The sequence below is a fragment of the Cyrtonyx montezumae genome, unplaced genomic scaffold (genome assembly GCF_038088225.1).
Source record: "Cyrtonyx montezumae isolate F1298 unplaced genomic scaffold, pur_monq_1.0 scaffold_10, whole genome shotgun sequence".
In the NCBI taxonomy this organism is placed as follows: Eukaryota; Metazoa; Chordata; class Aves; order Galliformes; family Odontophoridae; genus Cyrtonyx; species Cyrtonyx montezumae.
In genome coordinates this window covers 46,344,379-46,368,444 of record NW_027071826.1, presented here as the reverse complement: position 1 = coordinate 46,368,444, position 24,066 = coordinate 46,344,379, and the positions used below count along the sequence as shown (strand labels likewise).

General features: G+C 38.9%; 1 protein-coding gene across 2 annotated transcripts in view; it reads right to left on the bottom strand.

Annotated features, from left to right (window-relative positions):
- ABCC8 (ATP binding cassette subfamily C member 8) overlaps positions 1-24,066 on the bottom strand; it is a 60,128-nt gene that overhangs the window by 25,693 nt on the left and 10,369 nt on the right. For both annotated transcript variants that reach the window (XM_065755257.1, XM_065755258.1), the window contains exons 7-18: positions 20,990-21,154; positions 19,294-19,449; positions 15,131-15,265; positions 13,792-13,954; positions 12,656-12,696; positions 12,200-12,345; positions 8,148-8,250; positions 7,819-7,929; positions 6,061-6,136; positions 5,866-5,971; positions 2,503-2,538; positions 1,508-1,543 (exon numbers count right to left, since the gene is read on the bottom strand). In XM_065755257.1, coding sequence (XP_065611329.1) covers positions 1,508-1,543; positions 2,503-2,538; positions 5,866-5,971; positions 6,061-6,136; positions 7,819-7,929; positions 8,148-8,250; positions 12,200-12,345; positions 12,656-12,696; positions 13,792-13,954; positions 15,131-15,265; positions 19,294-19,449; positions 20,990-21,154 — 1,274 coding nt within the window. The remainder of the gene's footprint in view (positions 1-1,507; positions 1,544-2,502; positions 2,539-5,865; positions 5,972-6,060; positions 6,137-7,818; positions 7,930-8,147; positions 8,251-12,199; positions 12,346-12,655; positions 12,697-13,791; positions 13,955-15,130; positions 15,266-19,293; positions 19,450-20,989; positions 21,155-24,066) is intronic.

Below are 24,066 nucleotides of genomic sequence, written 5' to 3'. Positions count from 1 at the left end.
TAGACAGCCATTGCAGCAGCCTCATTCTAGTTAGACCTGAATGCAACTCTAACCATAAGGTGGAGGGAAAAAAAAAGCTTTATTATTATATTTTACTTCCTATCAAGAGGTAAGGTCACTTGCCCTGCTCATTTTTGGAGGCTTTCACCAAGCTTGCTTAGACATCGTTATAGGATCCAGTTTTCACTGATGATCTGAAAGAGCACAGTTACACTACCTCGGCAGCATGCTTCCCAGCTCAAAATCTGATTGCTCATTAAAACTTAATTTTGCTCTATGAATTCTCTTATTGGAAAATGAAACACAGATGAACGCACACACACACGAACCCCTGTGCAGCTCAGGCTGTAGCCTCAAAATCTAATTCAAAAAGCATTAATTTCTGACTCAGGAGGGAAAGTATTTTTCAATTAGTATGCAATTCTCATCTCAATGATTGAGAAAAAATTGTTCTGAGCCTTCCAAGATGAACATGTATTCCCTTCCCCTCTTTTTATTGCTTGCTTCAAATTGTATCTTAGCTGCTAACAATTCTCAAAACAATTGAAAAGTTAGTTCTAATTTATTTTTGAAAAACTAATATTAAACTTTTGAGGGAAAAGATGTGAAAAGTTTCCTAAGAAGCGTTCTTGCTTCCAGTGAGAACAGAGGTACTCTCAGTCAGATTCACTCCATGCAGAGAGCCAGCACAATGTCTGCAAGCACTCCTCACATTCGGGCTTAAATTCTGCTTTTAGGTCACGCATTGCACTCCAAGGAATTGGGGAACAAGAAAGGAACTGGCCTCCTACCTCTGGACTGCATAAACAAACATTTTCATCAGTGGAGTGTAATATTTCTGCTGTGATAACACAGGATATACTGAGCATAGCCTCTTAATGATCACAAGGACTCAAACAGCGAAACCCAACCTTAGAATTATCAGAGAAATCTTCCTTGATCACCCTGGAGAAGATGTTTTTCATCAGACCGACCTTCATTAATTTACCACCAGAGACAACATTGTCAAGATTGTTTGTCTGAAGCTACTAATCTATCTTCACTCATAATTGGTAGGATCAGAACTGAAAATAAGACTAGTTGTTGGACATTCATGTATGAATCTCAGTGCTCTAGCAAATTTATCATCAAGTTTCAAATGCTGGTGACTTTTAGAGGAAGAAATACAATTATCATGAAAGTTAAATTGAATTATAATGGAAGAAGAAACATTCCACAGCAGAAGGTTTTTTTTGTGCCTTGATCGTGATTATTTCACACAATTCGTGAATATCTAGCATTAACTCAAAACTGAGCATTCTCCAGACATGAGAACAACACTCCCTGATCTTATATTACTGTTGCATCCACGTAAAAAAAAAAAGTGCTTCCATTATTTTCAGCCTGATGCTAGGAACATTTTGATGTTGAACATCCTGATTATTATGGAACAAAGGCCTCTAAAGAACAGTTCATTAAAAGCAATCACTTCTGAAGACCATTACCATTAGTTTTTAAAGTGTTGTACCTGAATTCCATCTCAACAGGAGGTTCTTTCTCTGGGCTGCAGGAAACAAATACAGATTGTTAATATAAACACAGCAATATAACTACTCTCAAGCATGCTTGAGTCATATAGACCTAAAAGTGGTACAGTTAAAGCTCTGGTTTTCACAAGCATTAAGCAACACTGCACAAAGTATTCAATACCTATGAGCAAACGCTCAAGATTTGACAATTTTAGCTCAAAGAAACCCCACAACACCTCTGTTCTGAGAGCACCAGAAGTATTCTATGAGATGTTAGTGCAACAAAGCCACTACACGTATTTCTACAGCTTACAGGCACCACGACAGGGACTCACAGAATCTAGGATACAGCAGGCAATTGCTTCACATGATTTTTCTTGGCTTTTTAATATACTTACCACAGCTTTGTGTATTATCTTACTCTTTCATACCTCTTCAATGGTTTCAAACATGTGAATGTCTAATTCTGATCATATTTCTTTTGTACCCTAATGGGTTCAAAGTGTTTCACCTCTATTCATCCCATAAACTGCTGCCTCTCTTATGAAGAAAGAGCTACAAGATTTCCAAATATCCTTTAGCATGAGATTTCAGTTACGGCACCATGTGAAAATGACAGGAAAACACCAAGAGAATTTGCTCTCTAATAATTTGTTAAGCATTTCCAAAATAGAAACCGAGCTATGTTAATCTGGTAGAAATAATTTCCATCCAAGTATCCCCTGCCAACAGATGGACCGATCTGCAGCTCCTCACACATCTCATTTTGTGCGTGCCTAAGGAACGCTAGTGTGAAAATGAACTTGGGACAGGAGGCAAAAAAGTAAAGAGAAGGGTAAAAGGGAGAATTTGCTTTAATAAATACGATGCTTAAAGCAACACTTGATACTATATTTTAAAGTGTAGAATATTAAGTGGAGATGTTAGAACTCTTTGGTTCCTCCCGTTGTGATGGATTTAGTCAGAAGACCAATAGTCGTACGTGATACTGTACCTGATATCTTCCCCCATCTCACTGTCAGAAGTACAGCTGCATCACAAACAGAAAGCAAAATTGTTTACTTAAGTAAGCACAAGCAATCTGCCCCAGAAAGAAAAGCTATTAAATTCCATTTAGCGCACACACTGCAAACAGTATTTATCACAGAGCTTCAGTGCAACATCTGTTCCTTCCACAGAAACCAACTTGATTTCAGCAGTCAAAAAAATTGGCACCATTTTTTTTCCCCTTATAAACATTTAATTTGACTCGACAAGCAAGTTCATCTCTAATTTCTTGCATGTGTCACCAGAACTGAGAAGCCGTAGCATGATGAGAACGGAGTTCCATTAAGCAGACTACATTTTCAGGGAAAACAAACAGATAATCTGAGATACACTATTTTTCCATGACAGGAAATGCACCTTTGCAGCACACGACAGGTCAGTTTGGAAACAAAACTCCATCTGCAGATGACTTGCACCATGCTGCGTTCTGCAGCAGCTCTATCCTTGGGGATGCCTCTGTAGAAACAAATGCGGGCAGGTCTGAGGGACGAGCAGCTTTTTGTTTTGTGATTTTTGAGCACATGCCAAGATGCTCACAGACTGCTGTTTGACAGAATGACCAACCGTACTTATTACTGAAGGTAAAATCACTTCCACTGAAAAAAAAAAAAATGAAAGGTCTGTGTTGAATGATATGAACAAAACCACGGAGGAACACAGCTCTTCATGTTTTGAAGGGAACTTTATGCTAACACTTATAAATACACAGGAAGGAGAACTATACCTGCAGTTTAAAGGGCAAGCTTGAAAATCTGTTAGAAAAATTAACAGGTAGTAAAAAATGACAGTATCTGAATTCAGTCTGCTGTAGAGATTGAGAGGCAGCTGGCACTGGTGCTTTTATTCTGAATGTTACTTAAATCCAATTAAATTAAGTGCCTGGACACTTCTGAAAATTCCAACAAAAACATCTTTATAAAAATTGCTGTACTTTTTAGGCATCAAAATCCCATCTGTATTGTCATTTGATCAAAACGAGACAACTCCACACTGAGTACAGCGGGAAGAAATCCACTGTGAGCAATCTTACCAAAGGCTCTACCTCCCTCACACTGTAAGATTCACATGAGAATATACGTGTGTTGTTTAGGAACAAATGACATAACATTGAGCTAACAATTTCTCACTTAGGACCACCTTCTGATATGACCTTCTGGATCCTACAGACCGCTCCCTGGAATTTAACTGGTACCTCTTCAGGCGAGATACTGCCCAGAAGAAATTAGCACGGGGCACACTGTTTTTTACTCGATAACCAGTCAAATCAATACTATTGACCATCTGCTCAGAATGTAAATAGTCTCTTCTCTATTTTTATCAACTCTAATCGTATTAGAATATTTTCATGCTACACATGTTCTCAGCCTGCTTTTGAAAACGGGCAGTAACCTGAGATGAATCTTCCAGGCATGCACTGCAATACAAATAACAAAAGAAAATACAAAATGAGCCAGTGCTCACATCTGATCAGCTAATTCCTATTCCAGTAACAAGTTATTACTTTAAAAGGTTTTGAAAGGAACCATTTTACAGGAAGCAAATAAAGTTGATATACCGTTAATCCTGTTTTATCAATACAGCATGGAATCTGTATTGGGAGATTATTCTGTATAAGGAGGGAAATAACTGGGACAAGATTATCCATTAGACCAAGGGAAGGGCCAGGAATTGAACCCAGATTTCCTGAGCACTGAGTGACATGTCAGCAGGGTACATCCTTCAGATCCATAGCTATAACCTTGGAGGAAAGGAAGGGATGGAAATTTGGAATGAGGAAATCTATGCTCTGTGACATGAATGACTGAAGGTAAGGAATGACTGAAGCTAAGCATTTGTTTCATCCCAAGGAAAGAATTGTAACAAGGATCTTAATTATTTTGGTGACACATTATTGCTTGAGCTAAGGCTGCAGAGCCTGGTAATTACTTGATAAGATCACTCTCCTTGCACCTGTGATAATATTGCACACACCTGAACAGACATTAATGTTTTCTTACCAAATTAAGGGAGCACACAGGTGTGCAGCCTATACTGACTACATCCATCCATCTGGTTACCATTGCACAATTGCAGCTCTGAAAGCTGACATGAGAAAATAACCTGTACCAGTGTTGCCAGCATTTACAGTGCTAAGATTGTTTCAGCTGCAAGCCCCTTTATACTTGTTGGACAGATGGCCAAGCTAATGTGATAACAACTGAATTTTACCTTGTGATACTTTGACACATACAGAAGGTATGAAAACACATTCTGACCTTTATGCTGTTCAGAAGTATGCACTTCGTAACAAGTACTATTTAAAAACACAGTCTAATCAGAACCATCATGTCATCTTCTTTAGTTTAGTCATGTCATACACAAAAAATGGCAGCCTTGCTGAAATGAAATTAGTCCACTCAATAAGGCAGATTCTAGCTATACTCTGATTTTCTGTTTAGGAAAGTTTGCATTAAAGGATATTCTGCAACTTCAGCTCCTGTTCTTGACTCCCTCACAAGCCAGAACGGTCACCTTCCTATGTTTTTATTTTCCCCAGCTATAAAACAGGGAACCTTCCTCCTTGTACTATCAAGGGATGTGCAGTTCCGAGCAGTGTGACTGCCATACACACGAAGGCTAGGTATAAATACTGCTTTTACAAACACTCAAGGAATTTGTGAGAACAGTTTCACAAAATCAGTGCAGAACCCATTGGGTAACAATAACCTTCTGTCAATCAGAGTGACTTGGGGTTGCATCGCAACTCAATTCCAACTGAATTTGTTCCCATTCAGCTGGAAATGAAATTGTTTCTTTAGATTCTTTTGCAGTTCATCAAGATTTACCTACATATAAAAACAGGTTAGCTACAAACTGCAGCTCTCTCAGCAGTTTGTCAATGTTTGCCTATAAATAATTGTATCCCTAAAGGCAAAGTGTAGTCTGTGTAACTAGGAAATCTGGTAAACAGACTCATATAAACAGGCCAAAAACGTTCACACACATTTTTCAGACTATGAACTAGAGATGGCAGCAATTACAAAAAAATATACACAGGAGTTACAATAAAGCTGTCATTTAGTGTAAGGGTTAAAAGACCGAGCTCTGGCAGCACAGCTGTTGGACTACAGCAGCATTGTTTCTTCCTTTCATGGTCAAGGCAAAAGTCAGAAGTATGGACCAAGACGGTCTGTATCTGGCTGTTGGAGCACAGCTGCTGTGTTGGGAAAGAAGGCCACGACTATCCTCCTCTTGTCAAATCAAGCAATACACAAGCAGGATGCAAAGGATGCAAATCAAACTCAAGTTTGATTTTTTTAAACAGCATTACCTGCTCCAGGATATGTTGCCAGAGATCTTCTGCATCTCACCAAGTATGGCCAACAAGAGAGATGACTTACCACAGCCAACTTGTCCTACAATCATTGTTAGCTGTCCTGCAAGAGAGGGGAGCATATAGTGCTTCAGATTTTCCAAATGCTCATTGAACATCATCCTGCTCTGTGTGTCTGATGCCATTTTGTACCTTGAGGGATTCGGATATCAATGTTGGACAATGCTGGAGGACCTTCAGGTGTCCAAGTGAAAAACCCATTTGTGATCTGTATCAAGACAGAGCAAAATAAGAAACAGAACACCAGCTTTAATACTTACTACTTTTTTCGACAATGAGACATCTCAATTGGTTTCATTCCACTGAGTATCAGAACAGAGTGAGCTTTTTCTCAACACAGGAAACAGATTTTCAAGTGACTGATTTTCTAAAGGCTTGTATTCTCTTGTGCTACAGTCTCTGAATTCAAGCAAGCACAACAATAATATAATTGTGGAAAATTCCTAAGGGGAAAACAAAGTTTCTTTTTAGGGTTTGTTTTGTTATTTGCAAGATGGGCACATTAAATTAGTGAAATGATTCCAACATGACTAAGTCTCATAGAGGGTCATGGTTTGCTCTTTAAAGAGCACTGAATTTCAGCCAAGACACACTGCAGCATATACTGCAATTATACATTCCAAATTCTGAGGAGATCTGCCCTCAGAAATTAGATGTTGCTGCTTTTACATTTCTGATGTTGGTTCCTTTATATTTCTGATATAATTCTCAGATAACCTAGGCTTTGTGAGATAAGCAATGTTCTCATTTAAAAAGCCTAAAAACAAACAAACAAAAAATCTGTCCAAGACTCTAACTGGAGATTGCTACTTGATACAGTAAAAAGTAGAAAGGAGGAGACAATTTTAATCCATGCTTCTACAGGATTCTCTTCTCTCACTTTACAGAAGCACTGAAGCTCTCAGAGCCTCCCAGCAGTGTAAGGTACAGCATATTTGATTCAAGAAAAGAGTAAAATGGGACACTTCTGTCCTACCCTCAATTTAATTTCCACTGGAGAAAAAGCCTTGATGGCTTTGTTATCTTGGGAAACAACCTGAAAAATGAGCAAAAGAAAATACAGAGCTCTTCCATCTAGACTAACAGAAACAGGCAGAGTCCTCTCAAAAAAACTGCCCTCTCTTGAGCAATGAGCTGCAGAAAGCACTTGCTGCAGAAGTTCCCTGACCCAAGTGCAGCCTGTGACAACGATGACAGCAGATGGAGCCAAAGATTATGGATGGTCCTCACCTTCTATACAAGATCTTAACATTGTTCTTCACAGAGCTTACTGCTCTGCCCCACTCCTTTTTCATCAGTCTAGGCTGATCTGATCTAATTATCCCCTCTCTCCTCAACCCCCATATTTCCACACGAAATCAGGGCGTCAAGACAGCAGCCTCCAAAAAACCCTGAAAGCACTAACCAATTATTATGCTTAGTCCCATTAAACAAAAATTACTCATTCTCTTGTGTCAGAAATGCAAACGTAATAGCCAGCTTCCTAAGTAAACAGTATAAACACTGTCACATCCATCAGGGTTTTTATTAATTCTGGTCATTTCTACAGCTGATCAATAACATCAGCATTCCAGCTGGTATGAACAATTTTAATTTTCCTTGAAGAAAGTGGGAAATTCTTGTAATGAAAGGAGGACTTTAAATATCACAAATAGAAATTTGCTGAGTGAAATTCAGAAGGATATGCACAATTAATCACAATATAGAGGTCAGTAGGTAATGGTTAAAATTGAAAGGCATAAAATAGAAAGGTGCAGGTTAATTTCTGGTATGAGTACAAGCATCTGACAGCTTCAAATCAAAGACCAGATCTTGAATTTGAAACTGGAGTACAAAAGCGAATATTCATGTGCTATAGTAACAGTGTTATTACAGTGACCTTCATATCACCTTTACACAAAAATCATCTGCTTCTGTGATGTTAATTGGTCTTCTTGTGTGAGAGGTGTAATTGTTCCAGTCCTCCCTGGCAGGCCTCTTGCGGTTAACCACTTTGAGTGGCTGTGAAAAACCAGAAAGGCAGAAATAACTAATTGGAGGCAGCATCAGCAAAGCAGCCCTAAGCACAAGCAAGCACATTTCGACCTATACATTTAGAGGGTGCTGAAATAATTCTTTACAATTGCAGTAATAATCAGTAGGAGACAGAAAAGCAAAAAATTTACTCTGGGTAAAAGTCACTCTAGTCATTTCACCTGCAATTAAACATTATTACTCACCACTGCCTGATATTTGCTCTGAGCATCTGCACTTCTTAGCTCTGGACATTTATCATGTTCTTCAATCTCATCACTTGACAGGAACTCACTCAGTTTCTGCACACTGAAAGATAAAAACAGAACTCCAGCTTTCATTCACTGCAGTGAGCATTCCTTTTTGTACCTCAGTCACAGTCTGTTGTGTGGTTTGTTTTCATTTTGTTACAGGCCGATGAAAACATTCAGTGAGACATTACTGCACCAAAGCTGAGATGTGCTTGGTAGTTTTATAGAGCTATGACTTTTTGGCGGTTTCTGCAACAGTTTCTCAGGTCTTTCAATTTCCAGTGCCACCAGAGAGGTTACACAAGATTTTTTTCAGGCACATGGTGTGATGGAGACTAGCCCCAACAGCACCTGGTTTTGAAGCCATGGACTGATGCAGAATTTCTCATTTGTATTACCAAAGCGTTGCACAGACAGTTCTTCCAAACAAACACTAGGAATCGTGAACTCTGTATAGCATATGCTCAAATCAACCATAGAACACATACATATGTGTGTGTGTGTGTGTATATGAAATAACTGATTCTAACATTAAGCCTTAGGCTAATTGTACTGTCGTATAAGGAGATGTGCCAACCTGCTGGCATGCAAATCTAATATACATATCAGCATTTATTTTGGATTCCTCTACTGGGGATTCCTTCTTCAAAAGGAGATTTAGTTTCTTCTGAGAGCCTTGTGAGATACTCAGATGGTGACAAAACAGTGCTTGGACAAGGGCCTCATGAAATGACTTAAGTCAGACTCTCTGTACGATTAGCACAGTCCTGCAAGTAGGGATCGTGCCCAGCTGGGAACTGCCTAGTGAGTAAATGGTTCTATAGGTTTTCTACCAAACTGCTCACTTGGATAATGGCAGCCATCCATCTGAGGACTGAGAGATGCAGCAGGTGGATTTCGGTACAACACGTATTACAATCTAAGAGATTTAAGCGAGGGAGAGGAACTAATTGGGATGGGACAAGAGGAATAATAAAAAAATCAGGCCTGATGCTAGGCCACAGGTTCTCAATATGAAGGTCTGTTGCCTCAAAGGAAGAGATGAGAAGCCTGTCTCTAGATGTTCACCTCCATTTGCACAAAGCTCTAGAACACAGGGCTAGGAACAGCCCTGCCCCTTTTGTTCAGTGAACCCGATGTTCAACAGAACATTTAAAACTTCTTTAAATGATGGTCTAGTTACCACCTACATGGAACTGGGACTAAGCAGCAGGAGAATTCTTTACAGGCATCCATTAACATTTGAATAATTGCTCTGAAGTTGAAAAGAGCAGATACTAAAGGCCCTTGCTTACCTGCTTTGTGACAAAGAAGGGAGGAAGAGCAGATAAAAAATATATCCTTGCACCATGTACCCAAACAAGACCATGTCTTTATTAAACCATTTGATAGTTTTGTTGGTGTTCTCCCTGCTCACTGTTTGTATATCAAGGCTGCTGAAGCCTATAAACACCAAGATTTTTCTCTGCAAACAACCTGTCTAATGCTGTTCTTAAATCTGGTATTGCTACTTTTAAAACAATGATTGAAGAAATGTAGTGACAAACAGCTGCGAGCAAATCTTTTGTTAGAGGCATCAGCTCGCACTTCAGGGTGCCTCACCACAGCACATTCTTAAAGAATAAAAAGTAAATAAATTATGCTCTCTACAGAGCTCAAACTGACACAGCGATTTCACCAGAATTCCAATATCTCCACTGGGAATCTTATTTTTAAGCCCCAAGCCAGAGATATTGATTAAAACAGTTATCTGCACAGCTGACTGGAAAAGTAGTTTCATATTAAACTCTGTAAGATACATAATGCCACTCTGGCTACTTGTCCTTAGAACGCTGCTTTTTCTGTCCTTGAAGATTTCACACGTAAGAAATAAATCAATTGGCTGTTTTAAATTTAAAGACTTTACAGAACTTCCCTCTCTCAACCAGGAGTAAACTCCCTCGCCCATAAACTTGTTAGAATTTTGCAGTAGCCTTACACGGAACATAAGCTTTAGATCTCTTGTACCACTGCAGTGAATCACACAGTCGTTCCGAGTGTCAGTGACAATCCATGATGATGTTTTGCAATTAGGCCGGTATCTTTTTATCACATTACATAGGTGCAAGCTCATTTGTGAAGATTCTTGTCTTTAAGAGCATCTGGCATTAGAGATTCTAGCCAATGTTAATAAAGCAGTGACTGTGAAGTGCCCAAGATACAAAGCCAGTAACACATGCTTAATATCATTTTACAGGCTTGTCCCACTTCTGGATCATCTTCTGCATCACTCAGCCAATTCCTTTCTGCCACTGCGGGACAAGCTGTCTTGTACACTGGCTAAACACAATTAGAATATCTGAGCCTAACGAAAGTTAAGTAATAGCTTCGTGAAGTCAATTACCTTTATCTGATCTTATTGATCAGCCACTTACTAGCAGCAAGGCAGTTACAGCAAGTAAACATTAGTTGTGTTTGATTAGTACAAACACAACTTTCCAGCATGTGTTTTACCAAGATATTTAAGCAAGTGCGTGTTTGTGTGGGATGAAAATATCCAGCATTTGCTTCCAAGGAACTGCACTGACTGTTGGGGACCGTAGAAGACACATCCAGAGCAGCACCTGTAGCACTAGTGAGCAATGCACTGTGTAGCACAAAGTGAGCCACTGAGATACAGACAGCCAGGAAGACAGGGTTCCTGCCAGCTTTGCTCCACAGTTTTAAGTGGGGCCTCATGCCCACACTGTAAAATGGCAGGGCAATAGCCTGCCAACAAAAAGATAACTAAAAAGTCACTCATGAACTCTTGGCTAGCAGTTAACACTTGCTGACACTAATCATTTTAGCACTGATATTGTGGCATTACCATGCACAGAACTCTATGACAAAAACAAATCAAAATAAATGACCATCACCAGCATGAGTCCTCAGACACTTAGCTGCCTGCACTCTTAGTATGACAACTTGCCACAGCTCTGGGGGCTACCACTGTGCCTGCAAAACACTTCATGCCAGCTGCCGATGCTCTCAGATTTCACACTTGTTAGGGGAGTGGAGACAGCTGTGACTTTGCACCGTCAGGGTATTTTGAAACAGTGAGGGCAATCTCACCTTCCTGCTGTAGTCTCCTTTCCATTTCCAAAGTAGCACAAAGACAATGAAGCTAGGGCTGGTAGCTGGTATCTGTCTAATACTTAAGGCAAGATTTCAGACAGCTATATTTGAGATCACAAAGCAGTGTAACAAAGCAAGAAGCCCAAACTCTCTTTCTCACCTTTAAGTTGGGTCGAGTTACACTGAATATGACGAATATAAGGAGCGGGGTTGGTTTATTTTGTTGTTTCAAACACAAAGCTGTTGATATTCAAAGAAAAACTCCCAGTGAACACTGGTTTTACTGACAAAAAGACTTGAGTACTGGTAATTATTTCAGATTTTGAATGCTCAAGCTAACGATTTCATAAGAAGGTCAAAATTAATCCAGCCTAGAGCAGACATTCCATCATTTACTTACTCTCACAGCTAAAATTGCAATTTTTATGTCTACGGTGTTATGGTTTGCTTGTTTAAAGCCTAACTCTCTATTAACAGGCTACCAACATGCAAAGGCAGCAGGAGAGCAAAACTGGAGTGACACACGCTGAAATACGGGTTCTTCTGTGATCATCTTCTACATGCTTCACGCAGGAGGAATCATTTGGGTGGCTGACAGAACCACACCTTCAGTAAGTTTTCACCTCCTTTCTTCTGACCACATATACATCACATGAGGTACTAACACAGCTCAACCCATTCCACATAATAAGGTAGTAGCAGCAGACCACAAAACATTGCTTGTGGCAACTGTATCAGTGAAGCACTTGGCCTGAATGCTGCAGCCCAGGGTGTTATGCAATGCACAAGGTAAGGGAGCAACTTACAGTGATCACTGAGAAATAATCAGAGCATTATTTCTAAAATGAAAGTTGCAAAATGAGCTGTAGTTCAAGAAGCAGGAGCGAAGATATTCATTTTACAGTTCTCACCTTACTAATGCTTTGACAGTGGATCTAACCACACTGGAGAGCAGGAACAACGGAGACACAAGAATGTGAAACAGGGAAATGGAGGCAAATGCCACAGATGGAGAGAAGTCTGCCTTTGTTGTCAGATGAGCATGGACCACAAATGTCTATAAAATACAGACATTACCATCAGTATTTGGCATAAAGAAGGAAAAAGCACAAAGACTTCAAATTGCACAAGCATTCATTTACTATCTCTTATTCAAGAATCATTATTTATATCCTCTTAACTGTTTGGAGTGCTGCATACTCCTTGTTGCCTCTAGTCACAGATGTCAAGAGAACATTTTGCATTCTCTCCCAGTGGAACTGCAAATACATAGCAGGTTTACATCTTTTCCTTCTTCCTCGTCTCTGTATCACTGACAATTGAAAACGTGGTTGTGATTAACATAACTTAGAGAAGTCTATACTTACTATAAGTACAGCTGCAATCGGTATTGCTGCATTCATAAAGACTGTGAAGGAAAACAGGTAGAAATGTTTAGACAATTTCCATTCAGACAAGGTAAATGTTGAAATACCACCAGCTGATTGCTAACGATATTTTCTGTTTGAAAAAGGAAAAACACACAATTATCTACACACAGAATTCTTCTGAATACCTTCAGTTTATTTCTCCAGTTACCACAAAACTAATCTCTTCAGTTGCACAGAACCCAGCTTTGCCATCTAGATGAGATGAGCAATCTATGGATTTTAAAGCACACTCAGTTCACATATAGTTCAGGCACTGGACGCCTGCAGGAAGACTGAGGTGGTTATGAGGTCTGGCAAGGAGTTTGACTGCTTCAAGTGCAAGGAAGGGAGATCCAGCAAAGGCTGTGCAGGTCATACCACTGGGGCTGCCATGTAGGCTGGCTGCTTCAGATGGGAACCTGCACAAGACCTCATGCTTCCTCACAAACGTGACAGCAAGTTGAACTAGATGGTTTATGCCATTTGGGTAGGCATAATGACACCAGTTTTGTCAGGCTTACCACTTTGATTAAGAATATCCTCAGGAGAATGATAGAGGTTCTAACAGTATCCAAGCATTGTAGAGCTTTGATTTCAGATGGGCCTTGAGTTACTAAAATGCAAACAGTGAACCTGTTCTCCCTGTCCTGTAACAGTGTTTGTCTTCAGTATGATTTGACCATCTGTTAAAGCTTCAACACAAAGACATTTTCTATCACATGATACATTGGATTGTGCAGGAGGGGAAAAAAAACAAAACATCAACCAAGGCTTCTATCTGAATGTTATGTTATAAGAAAGAATATTACTGGCCCGAGCTAGCCTGTGAAATGCTTCTTCCTTAAAAGCTTTTCTTCAGAAAAGCTAATGCTCTGAAGCTTTGATTTGACTTTCCCTTTTAGGTTTATTTCCTGTACAGGCAAAATTCTACTTAAAGAAATGGAACGTCTGACTGAATAGAAAGTGAGAAGTATGGGATAAGAGCCTAAAGCAACTGAAACTATCTCAACAGAGACAGGGTAAACTCATTAACAGCTAATAATACAGTAGTCCTTTAGCTGAACAGTGGATTAAGAACGTAGGAGAAGACTTACTGGATATGGAGGTATAAAGGGCAAAAGACTTGAGGCTAGTCATTTCTTTTTGTCTGGTTTCCTCCACACTGCTGTGAAAGATGTGTTCCCAAGCATAGAGTTTGAGGAGCTTAATGCCTCGAAGCATCTCATTTGTCTTCTTCAGTCTCTCGTTGGAGTACTCCTGCAACATCGCATACATGCTTACTTCAAGAGTATAATTAAAACATCTGTCCCTTAAACACAAAAGCCACAAAAACTGTACACAGTCTCTTGTAATCAGTCAAGAATTCTCTACTGTTTGCTATTTCCATGGATGCACTCTGTTCATTTAGATGTTTTGTTGTTCTTTGCAAAGGTGAGATTCCTACAGCAAATCTCACCTTGCAAAGGTGAGAGCCTGAATGAAAAGCCAATTGGTTTGTACTCCTAGTTCACACACCTTGTACTGAAAATTTTACTCTTCTGAAAGCTTTCTAATCACTTGCAAGGCAGCCTCTCATGACTTCAACTGCCAAGCACATCGGCTGGATTTTCAGCAGGCACTCTGAATACATACAGAGGAGATCAGAACAAGCAGACAAGCTACAGCTGGGCACACTGCTCTGCCAAATCACCATGAAGTGGAAACAATGGCACCAGGTTTCTAGCCAGCCTGCATTAGAAAGAAGCTGTGATTCTGCAGGGAGCCTTGACTCTGAGCAGGCCACGTGGCTTTGGCACTACAGTGCACTTGTAGTTAATCCGCTTCTGGTTTTCAGGCTAACTCGGTGATCTCTGTGCTGCACTTCACTGCACAGTACAGACAGTCCAATCACAAAATACTCTTCTCCCATCTGCAAAACTTTCTAGGTGATGCTGACTCTCTGCTTGGATGGCTCTCTGCAGGGATGAATGCTGTCTGCATTACTAGAAAGGTGTACACTGTTGATGAGAAGGCATTACTTTCCTCACAAGAAGGTACATAAGTTTCTCACTATTCATAATTTGTATCAGTTGCCTAAGATTTCAACAAGCAAATCGTGCTGTCCAGCATCATTAGAGGTTCATAAGGCTTCCTTGACATTGCAACAGTGGTCAAACATGGGAAAAACGTTCAGAGCAGGTGGACAAGGCAACTTTCTCAGCAGCAATACAAGCATTTCAGACAAGAGAAGAACCAAGAAACAGACCATGACTAAGCAGACCTCCAAACTCCCCAGTTAAGGAACATGCTGTGGGAGCTGGTACTGTTAGTTAACTAAGTTACAGCCATCGTTCCTGGTTAATTTCACACCATTAGCTTTGTAATTCTAAACACAGGCCAAGGCATAAGGACCAGAGTTGATACTAATATCCTATGCAATGTGAAGACACTTACCAGTGTGCTTCTCTGGGCCTGTGAGAGCTTTGTTGCTACAAAGTACTGAACAGGAGCGAGTACTATGATTACAGCTGCTCCAATTAAGGCACTGATTCCTAGAAGGTAGTAGAGGAGAAGAATTCCTACGATTATCTATTGGGAAGAAAAGAAAGTGAGTGAAAGACTTGGGTTAACTTCATTTTGGGTACATACCACAACCATCAATCACCAGGCAGCACTCTCAAAACCACCACCGCTGCAGCCAGTCCTACCCCCACAAGTTCTACATTCTGTACCACTGTCACAGTACAGTTTGATCTGCCAAAATATTACCAGAGGGTCAAATATGCCTAGGGTAGTCCTCCCCTGCTTGTGGATTCTGTGATTTTAATCACATACTGCAAGACAATTAGAAAACTCTAGGAAGCCATGTATTTTTATCTTCTGTGGACTTTCTATGATGAACAGTAGAAAAAGACATACAGATTTGTAGATCCTTTACAACTCCCAAAGCTATTTAAAATAATTTTATTATAAATAAGAACATTAATAAGATAATTTTAAATAAAACATAAAAGTTACTTGAAAATGCTTCTAAGTAATACATCAAGCTACTCCATTCACATTTATTATTAAGTATTCTTAATTGACCAGATGACACAGCATCCTTCTTTGGCATTTAAGCCTTTTTACACCAAGGGAAGAATCTACCTTTTCCAATATGATTAGAACCCACTAATCTACAACACATGAGAATTCTACAAAGAAGGACAGTTGGATGGGATGATCTTGTAGGTCTTTTCCAACCTTGGTGGTTCTGTGATTCTATGAAAGAATGATTCCTTGCTTACTGCAGAAACTAGTATGCAATACCATTAAAATGCAACTGATATATTTTAAATGCCAACTGTCTTCAACATTCATGACATTATTGCTGAGGAGTGCCCAAAAAAGTAACATCATAGTCATATTAATCAGAACTTCCAATTCAGATAAACATTAACAAACATCACATAAATTGTTTTAAGGATGCATAGAACCAGACAGGCAATGAATGCTAAAACAAGGTTGAAAAAGTTGACTTTGGATAAATAAGAATTTAGAGAGCAAGCTAGAGCCTTGCTATCTGGAAAGAGATGCACAAGCTGCTCACATTAACTACCACTACTCTAATGTCTGACTCCTGAATGGACACTATTATATAAAATGTGGTAATAGCTAATAAATTAGTCAGATCACAGGACACAGTAATAGATATTTAATTGAATACATCATTCCATTAATTAAAAATAATAATTTGAAATTTTCCTTAAAGCATTATCTGTGACTCCTACTACATTCACATACTCATATAACCCAGGTGGAAACACTGTTTTCCATCATTCCAAAGTTCAGCAGTCATAAGCCGATCGTTTCCCATATATATTCACGTGAAATAGGTGCTTCCACTGAGAAAAACAATGTACAAACTTCACCCACTTTCATATCAACACTTCCATGAATTCAAGGTGCACAGAGAAAAAATAAGTTATTTTTCTTAATAATCTTTTGATGCCTATCTGCAGATGAACTAAATGCAAATCTTAAAATGAGTCACAGTATTTAATTAGGAAATACACTCCATCACAGAAATAATGTTCTATTATATATATAGTGTACAAATCTGGTAAGAGTAATGGTTAAATGATTGTTTAAAAATCTTTGTGTGATGAGTGAGCAAATAATCTGTAGTTAGGGATTTCATGAGTGCGTGAAACCAACAAACACATGCAAGGACTTCACCAGACAGTCCTGGAAGAGCTCCTCACCAGAACATGAATTGTCTTTAGAGGTCAAGATATTTATTCCCCACTGACTCTCCAAGGGCAGACAACTAGGCACTCACATTACAGAAAAGCATCCAATAGCATACAGTTAACAGACAGTCAAAAATACGAAGTCTACACAGAAGAATGACTTCTTGATTTACTGCTACCCCATTACTGGTTGACTGTCAAGGTCATTGTGGGACACACTAGTTATAGAAACAGAAGCTCAGTTTCTTACAAACAAGGGGAAAACTACTCTAGCTACTGGATATAGAGGGAGTTGTTAGCTCTCGATTTATTTTTTCCTCTAACTTGGCCACTGAAAGGGTCAATCCCTTGCAACAAAAATTATATGTTTCCAATTGATTAAACATGACCCCAGTTCAATTTTCTCTTTTATATTAATTATATTTAATTATATTTATTCTGTGTTAAGAAGGCTTTCCGCTAGGACAATATATTTTTCATGGGAGGAACAAGAATATATTCTCAATAGAAGTACATGGATAGAAGTCTTTGAAAAGTATTTGAAAAGTACTCAAATCTGTACATGTTAATGCAAATGCTTCTAGACTTGCCATACACACACTAAAAGGCTGAGAATAAACATAAGAGGAAACGTGAACTGCTAGAGGACAGCATCTGTCAGACTGGAAGGCTCTCCTTAGTATTGCTGAGAAGGTAACAATCATATTTTTAACAGTTGTGTCATGAAATGCTTTGCTTAGCTTTCATCAAAATCCCAAAGCTCTTATCTCCCAGAGATATACATCATGAACTAGAGACTCATTGATACCTCTGATTATTTTTAAAAATAAAAGAAATTCACGGACCAGTGATTATTTTATTGACGACAGCAAACACTTTTAAGCAGAAATTGCTTTGCAGCCAGTTTTGAAAGTGACAAGTTATCGTTTCACTAGTGCTATAAACTGTCTCTGCCAATAAGCCAAAGATATAAGAATACAAGATTGTTTTAAATAATCACAATGGAATCAAACACGAGTGCTTATAAAATGAAAGGTGAAAAAGCCTTTACGGGGGGCTCCTTTTGCTTCCAGGGTTTGAGTCAAATCTAGTGAGCATTTCTTTCAAGTAGTAAGCATCCTCCAGCTTCCTTTCATTGATTTCAGTGGCTTTCAAACAGTACCTTAAGGCAGTGGTAAAGCTCCTGTTGACTCCAGTTACAGGAAAGATGAGACTTACTTTATCTGAACTGAACAGAAAACCCAACTTGTTACAAACAAGTAGGTCTTCTAGTCAAAAAGTATTAAAAATCCACACTGGTTGTTGAAATGCTGGTTGTTTGGTTAAGAGCCATAAAACAAAAATCCATTTTAAATTATAATGAAGTTTGTTCAACTTCGTATTGACCATATCTCAAGTATCCAGTAATTACCTTCACTGCCTCATAGAACATGGTAATGAATGAACGCTGCAAAAGCATGTGTTGGAGAACTTTGCAACCAGTGTGACTTACTAATCTGTATTTTGCAGTGCATATACCACCCACAGAAAAAAAAGACTGTGCTTTGACACTGGTGGTTCTGATCTACTAGCTTACATGCCTTGATGTACAACCTCACAGAGCTGAAACAAGGAAGGAGGTAAAAATGCTCCTGTGTTAGACACAGTATATGAGCCCCTGTTTCAGTAAAGGAAAAGATTTAGATCAGTTTAAACTGATCACATAAGTATAATTTGCACTGCTCTCCTCATCTTAAAGACTTCACGATGTCACAGTTGTACTTTGGGAATTATACATGCTACAGGATATCACCAAGTGACAGTGGCACTGAGAACACTGATCTGCCCCACACCATGCACGTGCGAAAGGAGATTGAAGGCGTGGGTGGGGAGAGTTAAATACAGGTTGTCAAAGACATTAGAGAGATAAAATAGGAAAACCATTTCATGTAACACATTAGCCTGTGGAATTTCATATGCTACAATTTGTCATCAGTGAAGCAGTAAGAGTTATAAGGGATGCCCAAAGGTTCATTTCTACGTGATCATATTTTGGAATCAGCTGCTGCTTCTCTTTCTTGCCTCTTCTGCTGGGATTCAGAAGGTGAATGATTGCAATATATCCCAGTTAACTCCCCTGACATAATAAACAACAGAATAAGAATAAAATAAGCTACTGCACCTTATAAATTCTTGTTACAAAAGCATACTTGTCAGCAGACAAGACGAGAATCCTAATCAAATCTTAAATGCCTATAGTCCTGTCAGATATGGATTACAGTACACATAACATTTGTCGATATCAATAGCCTGAAGACTTTTACATTCCAATTTCAAATTCAAAAGCAAATAATAATTACAAATTGATGTACAGTAATAACTGAAAGACATTCTTGTTCTCTTTACCTGAACTGGCATAGCCCAAAGGTTAGGGCAGAGGAAAAAGAACCACATCAACTGGTTTGTGTCTATGGCAACCAAATTACAGATCTGGCCTGCAGTCATCTCCCCCATAGACATGTTAGAAGTTGAAAGCTGCATAATCTTATTGTATATTTTTGTCTGGAAGATAGATGAAATATTGTTAGTATACAGAAATAAAATAAGATTTCTAATTCCAATTAAATCACAGGCACCATCCAGCATGTCAAGGGAACCAAAATCCCCAGAGAATGAAACTATATTCCTGCTTTAGAGCTGAGAAAATTCTTATATTTTGTCTAAAAAGCCTAGCCCCATAGCAAACATTAAGTCACAAGCAAATAATGTAACAGGTATGATTCTATACTCAGTGAGTTACCTTGCTATAAAACCAGGCACCATGTATAAATAAAAAAAAAAACAACTTACTACACAATAACAAAAGGGTCCTTTTAGCAGCTTTTTAGCTACAAGGCTGCTCAATCATGCTTTACAGTCATGAGATTTCACTGATAGAAGGCACCTTGACTCGGAAAATGCCTTCTGATCACATGCCAACTATCCATCATGAAGCATGAAGTCATACTGGGCATGTGGAACGGGTGTAGATTTATACAGGGGAATAAAGAGACAAAAGCTGTAAAGAAACTGAATAATTTAAGTATTTCTCATTAAACACTGTTGGGGAAACTGCCATCAACGTTAACTATGCCGCTTCAAATGATGGCTAAAAATTTTCCAGTTTGAACACTATGACTGTTGATGTTATTTGAGTTTCTGCATAATACCTGACTGCACAGAATGAAGATTTTCTTAAACAACATGGATGGCAATGTACCATTATTTTCTTGCAATTCCCCCTTTACCATTTTCTAGTTGCCGCAGCCCACCTATTTTTCAGCCAGCCGTAGTGCCTCTGCTTGATACGTTTTGTGCCATCTATATTTTAAGTCAAGTTTTTATTTCTTTAGGTATTTTCTACTTCACTCTACTAAGAGAAAACCAATGGGTGTAATCCAGAAGTCTGGCAGCTGACAACTGCTTCCAAGAGCACGATCAAAAGAGGATTAAATAATTATGCTGCTACTGAAAGCCTCCACCTATATCAAGGCACTCAGAGGGTCTCCAAAGTTCAGTGGATAAACACTGTAACTTATAGGGTTGGCTTTTGAGATGTCAAAGAACAGATAGGAGCCAGTGCAATTGGAAGTATCACATTGTAATTTAACTCCTAATTCTCTCACTTACTCATCTTTCAGGCACAGAGCTTTGTATACTATATAAAACTTTGATTTGTCATTCACAGTTAGTCAGTAATTAAGGCCTCCATTTTACTGATCTTAAGTTCAGTAATTACAGACTTTGCAGCACCTAGTCACTTGGTGGCACAGCCCATCTACCCCATGCTTTATAAATACAATCTATCCTTATGTCCAAAATGTATTTATAGATATGCTGCCAAATATAATAAATGGTTATTAAAATATCATGAGATATAGATTAAAAAGAGAATCTCAGTTGAAATTTAAGCTATCTTTTAAGAGCAATGGCTACATTCAATTTATTTCAGGAGATAATTCTTTCAGTTGCCCTAACTGACCTTAACTACTACAGTTATAATATATATTTACAAATATACAATATATGATTGCATGAAAACAGGTTAACAGATATTGGCTACCTGTATTGCACCTCTCAAGTTGATTCCCGTTTCAATAGCAACATAGTATGATGCTTGGAGAAATGTCCTTTGCAACAGTAGGGCAAAAAATAAGAGGACAGCCAAAACGTATGCATTGGACAGGAACTCTTGAGACGAAATAAAGAAAACACCGAGAATTTTAGTCTAAAAAGAAAAAAGAAAAAGTTAAATCATTAGCAATCAGGTGAAATCGTAATTTAATTATCAGTTTTTTGCATAATCAGTAATTAGATAACCATAGTTTATTACTTTGAAAGTACTGACAACGTGATCTGAAACCTCACCATTTAACAGTTCAAGGAGACAGTCATATAATTTGCCGACTCAGTAAGTTCTATTTAAATGCAAAGTGACACTTACAGGATTTCTGATATCCTTCCAAAATTCTCAGATGTTTTGAGTAACTCAGTATCATCACCTGCTAAAGAAATGCATTGCCCATTGTCAGAAAGGACTAGTTCACCCTTCAGAAAAATTTATCTCCTTTTGACATCTAAGGATACCAAATGCTAAATTGACCTTCTCCGCTTGCTGTGAAACACATCCTTCCAGCTCCTGGAAACATGCACCTTATTTCAGTTTGTGGCATTTAACAGGTTCATTCAGCACTTATTTATTCATTTTATTTGTGGACACTATCTCCTAGGGCATCTATGAGATCATTGGAGTGCATTTTGAAGCATGTCTACGATTCACTGGGAGAACAGCGCATATATTTGACACGTTCAGTGCCACAACTAGTCTGGCTCACCTTGAGAACCCTCTAAAACTAGAAAGTCTCTTCCTTCCTCTTCCTCCTCCTGGTTCCTTCAGAACATCGATCGTTGGCTTATGCTGCCATTAAAGGCACAAGTAGGAAGCTTCCTCTTTCTATTTCCTCCCAGGAGGCTTCCTCGTCATCCTCCTGCTGTACTCCTCACTGAGCACATCTCTAGTCCAGACAGTTTATGTGCTGTTAAAGCTTTTAAGACTGCTGTAACACTTAATAAACCACATTTCATAAACACTCACTCACTGTACATTTTATTACATCTGATTTGTGTCTTGCACTTAACTCTTTATAGAAATCCCACACGAGAAATTAATACAGAGGCTAAACCTAGTTTTCAAGTTGTGGTTTTGCAAGATGATGTCAAGCCAGCTGAAAGAGGAGTGCACATCTCTTTACCTTTAATTACACCCAGGCTGCTTCAGGCTGCATGCTTCTGTAGCTAACTGTGTGATAGTATGGGATCTTACTGCATCACTGACTGAGCCAATTCAAATGACTAGCAGGAAAAGCAGCCCAGGAAAAATAATCTGCTAGCTTCCTTTTAATTTGATGGGTTGAGTCAGACCACATGAAGAGCTGATAGGTGCCAGAGTAAAATCAAAAGAGGGAAAGGAAGCAGCATCAACAAGAAACGTGAAAGGAGAGGTGAGGCCTTTCAGCTACAGCAACACAACAGGCCATTTCTTTTGCCAGAGGAAGCAGAGCTTTAGGGTACTCTTTCCATCTCTATTTCCTTCCGTCTTGTAACAGCCATGATGGTTCCTCCTCCTTCCCTACTGTGGTGCAGTAAGGGTAACTCTTCCAGATTATTTATAGTCTTACAAGTTCAGCCTCTCAAATCAGGTTAACTTGCTTTTGACTCCTGCAAGATGCAACTGTGAATGTGAGTTATTCTTGCTGTAACTCTGAAAAATAAGACAACCTGGGACTTAACACTTAGCCTGGAAGCTTTTACAAAATGTACCACGCCTGGAAAATTTTAAGTGTAACTAAGTCTTCTCTTGTGTCACCTGTAAAGCCTTAACAGCAGAAAAGAGGAATTGATAAGCTGGCCAAGACCATGGCCGATTACACACTTCCAATTTATTTTCACACTTTTTAATATCTAGGTTCCTAAGCATTAGCCACATGTAAGGTGGACAACTGTACCTAGTGCTTCACTGTCCAAGTTCAAGAACTACATGTTGTTTCCTGTGCACTGTATGTATTTTCAGTGTAGAATATAACAGTAGAAGTCAGTAGTATTTTTTTCTTTCTTCATCCAAACATTTGGGATAAACCCAGCATCATATACGTTTATTATGTAACGGTGTGACGTGTCCTCAGGCATATCTTAACTTGCAACTGTGGGAATATTTCCTCTGAGCTGCTCTTTCACAGGCCAGCTATAATTTTAGCAGTTCTTCCTCATGATTTCTTTTTAATTGAACACAGGCTCACCCAGGGTGAAAGCCACACACGGCATAACAACATACATGTTCACGATGCCGAAAGATTATGACTGTCAAAGACATCCTTCCTCTTTGCTGTCATGTTAGCGTTACCACAGCCACAAAGGCTGCAGATTACAGGGTATTATACCTAAGGCAGAGACAAAAGCAGCCTGATTTTAATGCTGACCTACATATACATCTAGCTAGTACTGCTCATTACTGCAGCCAATACTACATTTTAATTTTTTTCAATATATAGCTTACACAAACACATTTTGTCAAATCATACTTTCCTAGCCAAGAGATTCTGATATAGTGTTGATTCACATTAAAACATTACATAATAGATAAGCAGGGAGGGAAAGGGAAATGAAAGTCCTCATACTGTATTCCAGTACACAACTTGAGAGAAAAGGAGGATGTACACACTTACACACAAATACATGGATATATATAAACATGATGCACAGGGACATCTTTCACCATGATATCCCAAAGTCTCACATGCATCATCAGGTTTACTGTCACTGAGCACCTATGTGACTTAACTACAATAATTGTCTAAGCATACTTGCCAGCCTCTGGGAAGTGGAAGGAAATAACTGAACAACTCTAAACCTTTTGCATGTATTGCAAATAACTTTGAGAAATTGACAGAACGAATTAGATGCTTTGTTCTCAAACAATCATTTTGGAGACATTTGCTAACCCACCTTCCTGATAACTTCAAGATAACACAGTTTCTGAGTACCAGCAGGCACTGCCCAGCGTAAGGCTGAGCAGAAGGCCACTGTTGCAAATATTTACCAACCCTTGACTAAAACAGTCTTAAATGTCACTACTGGAACTTT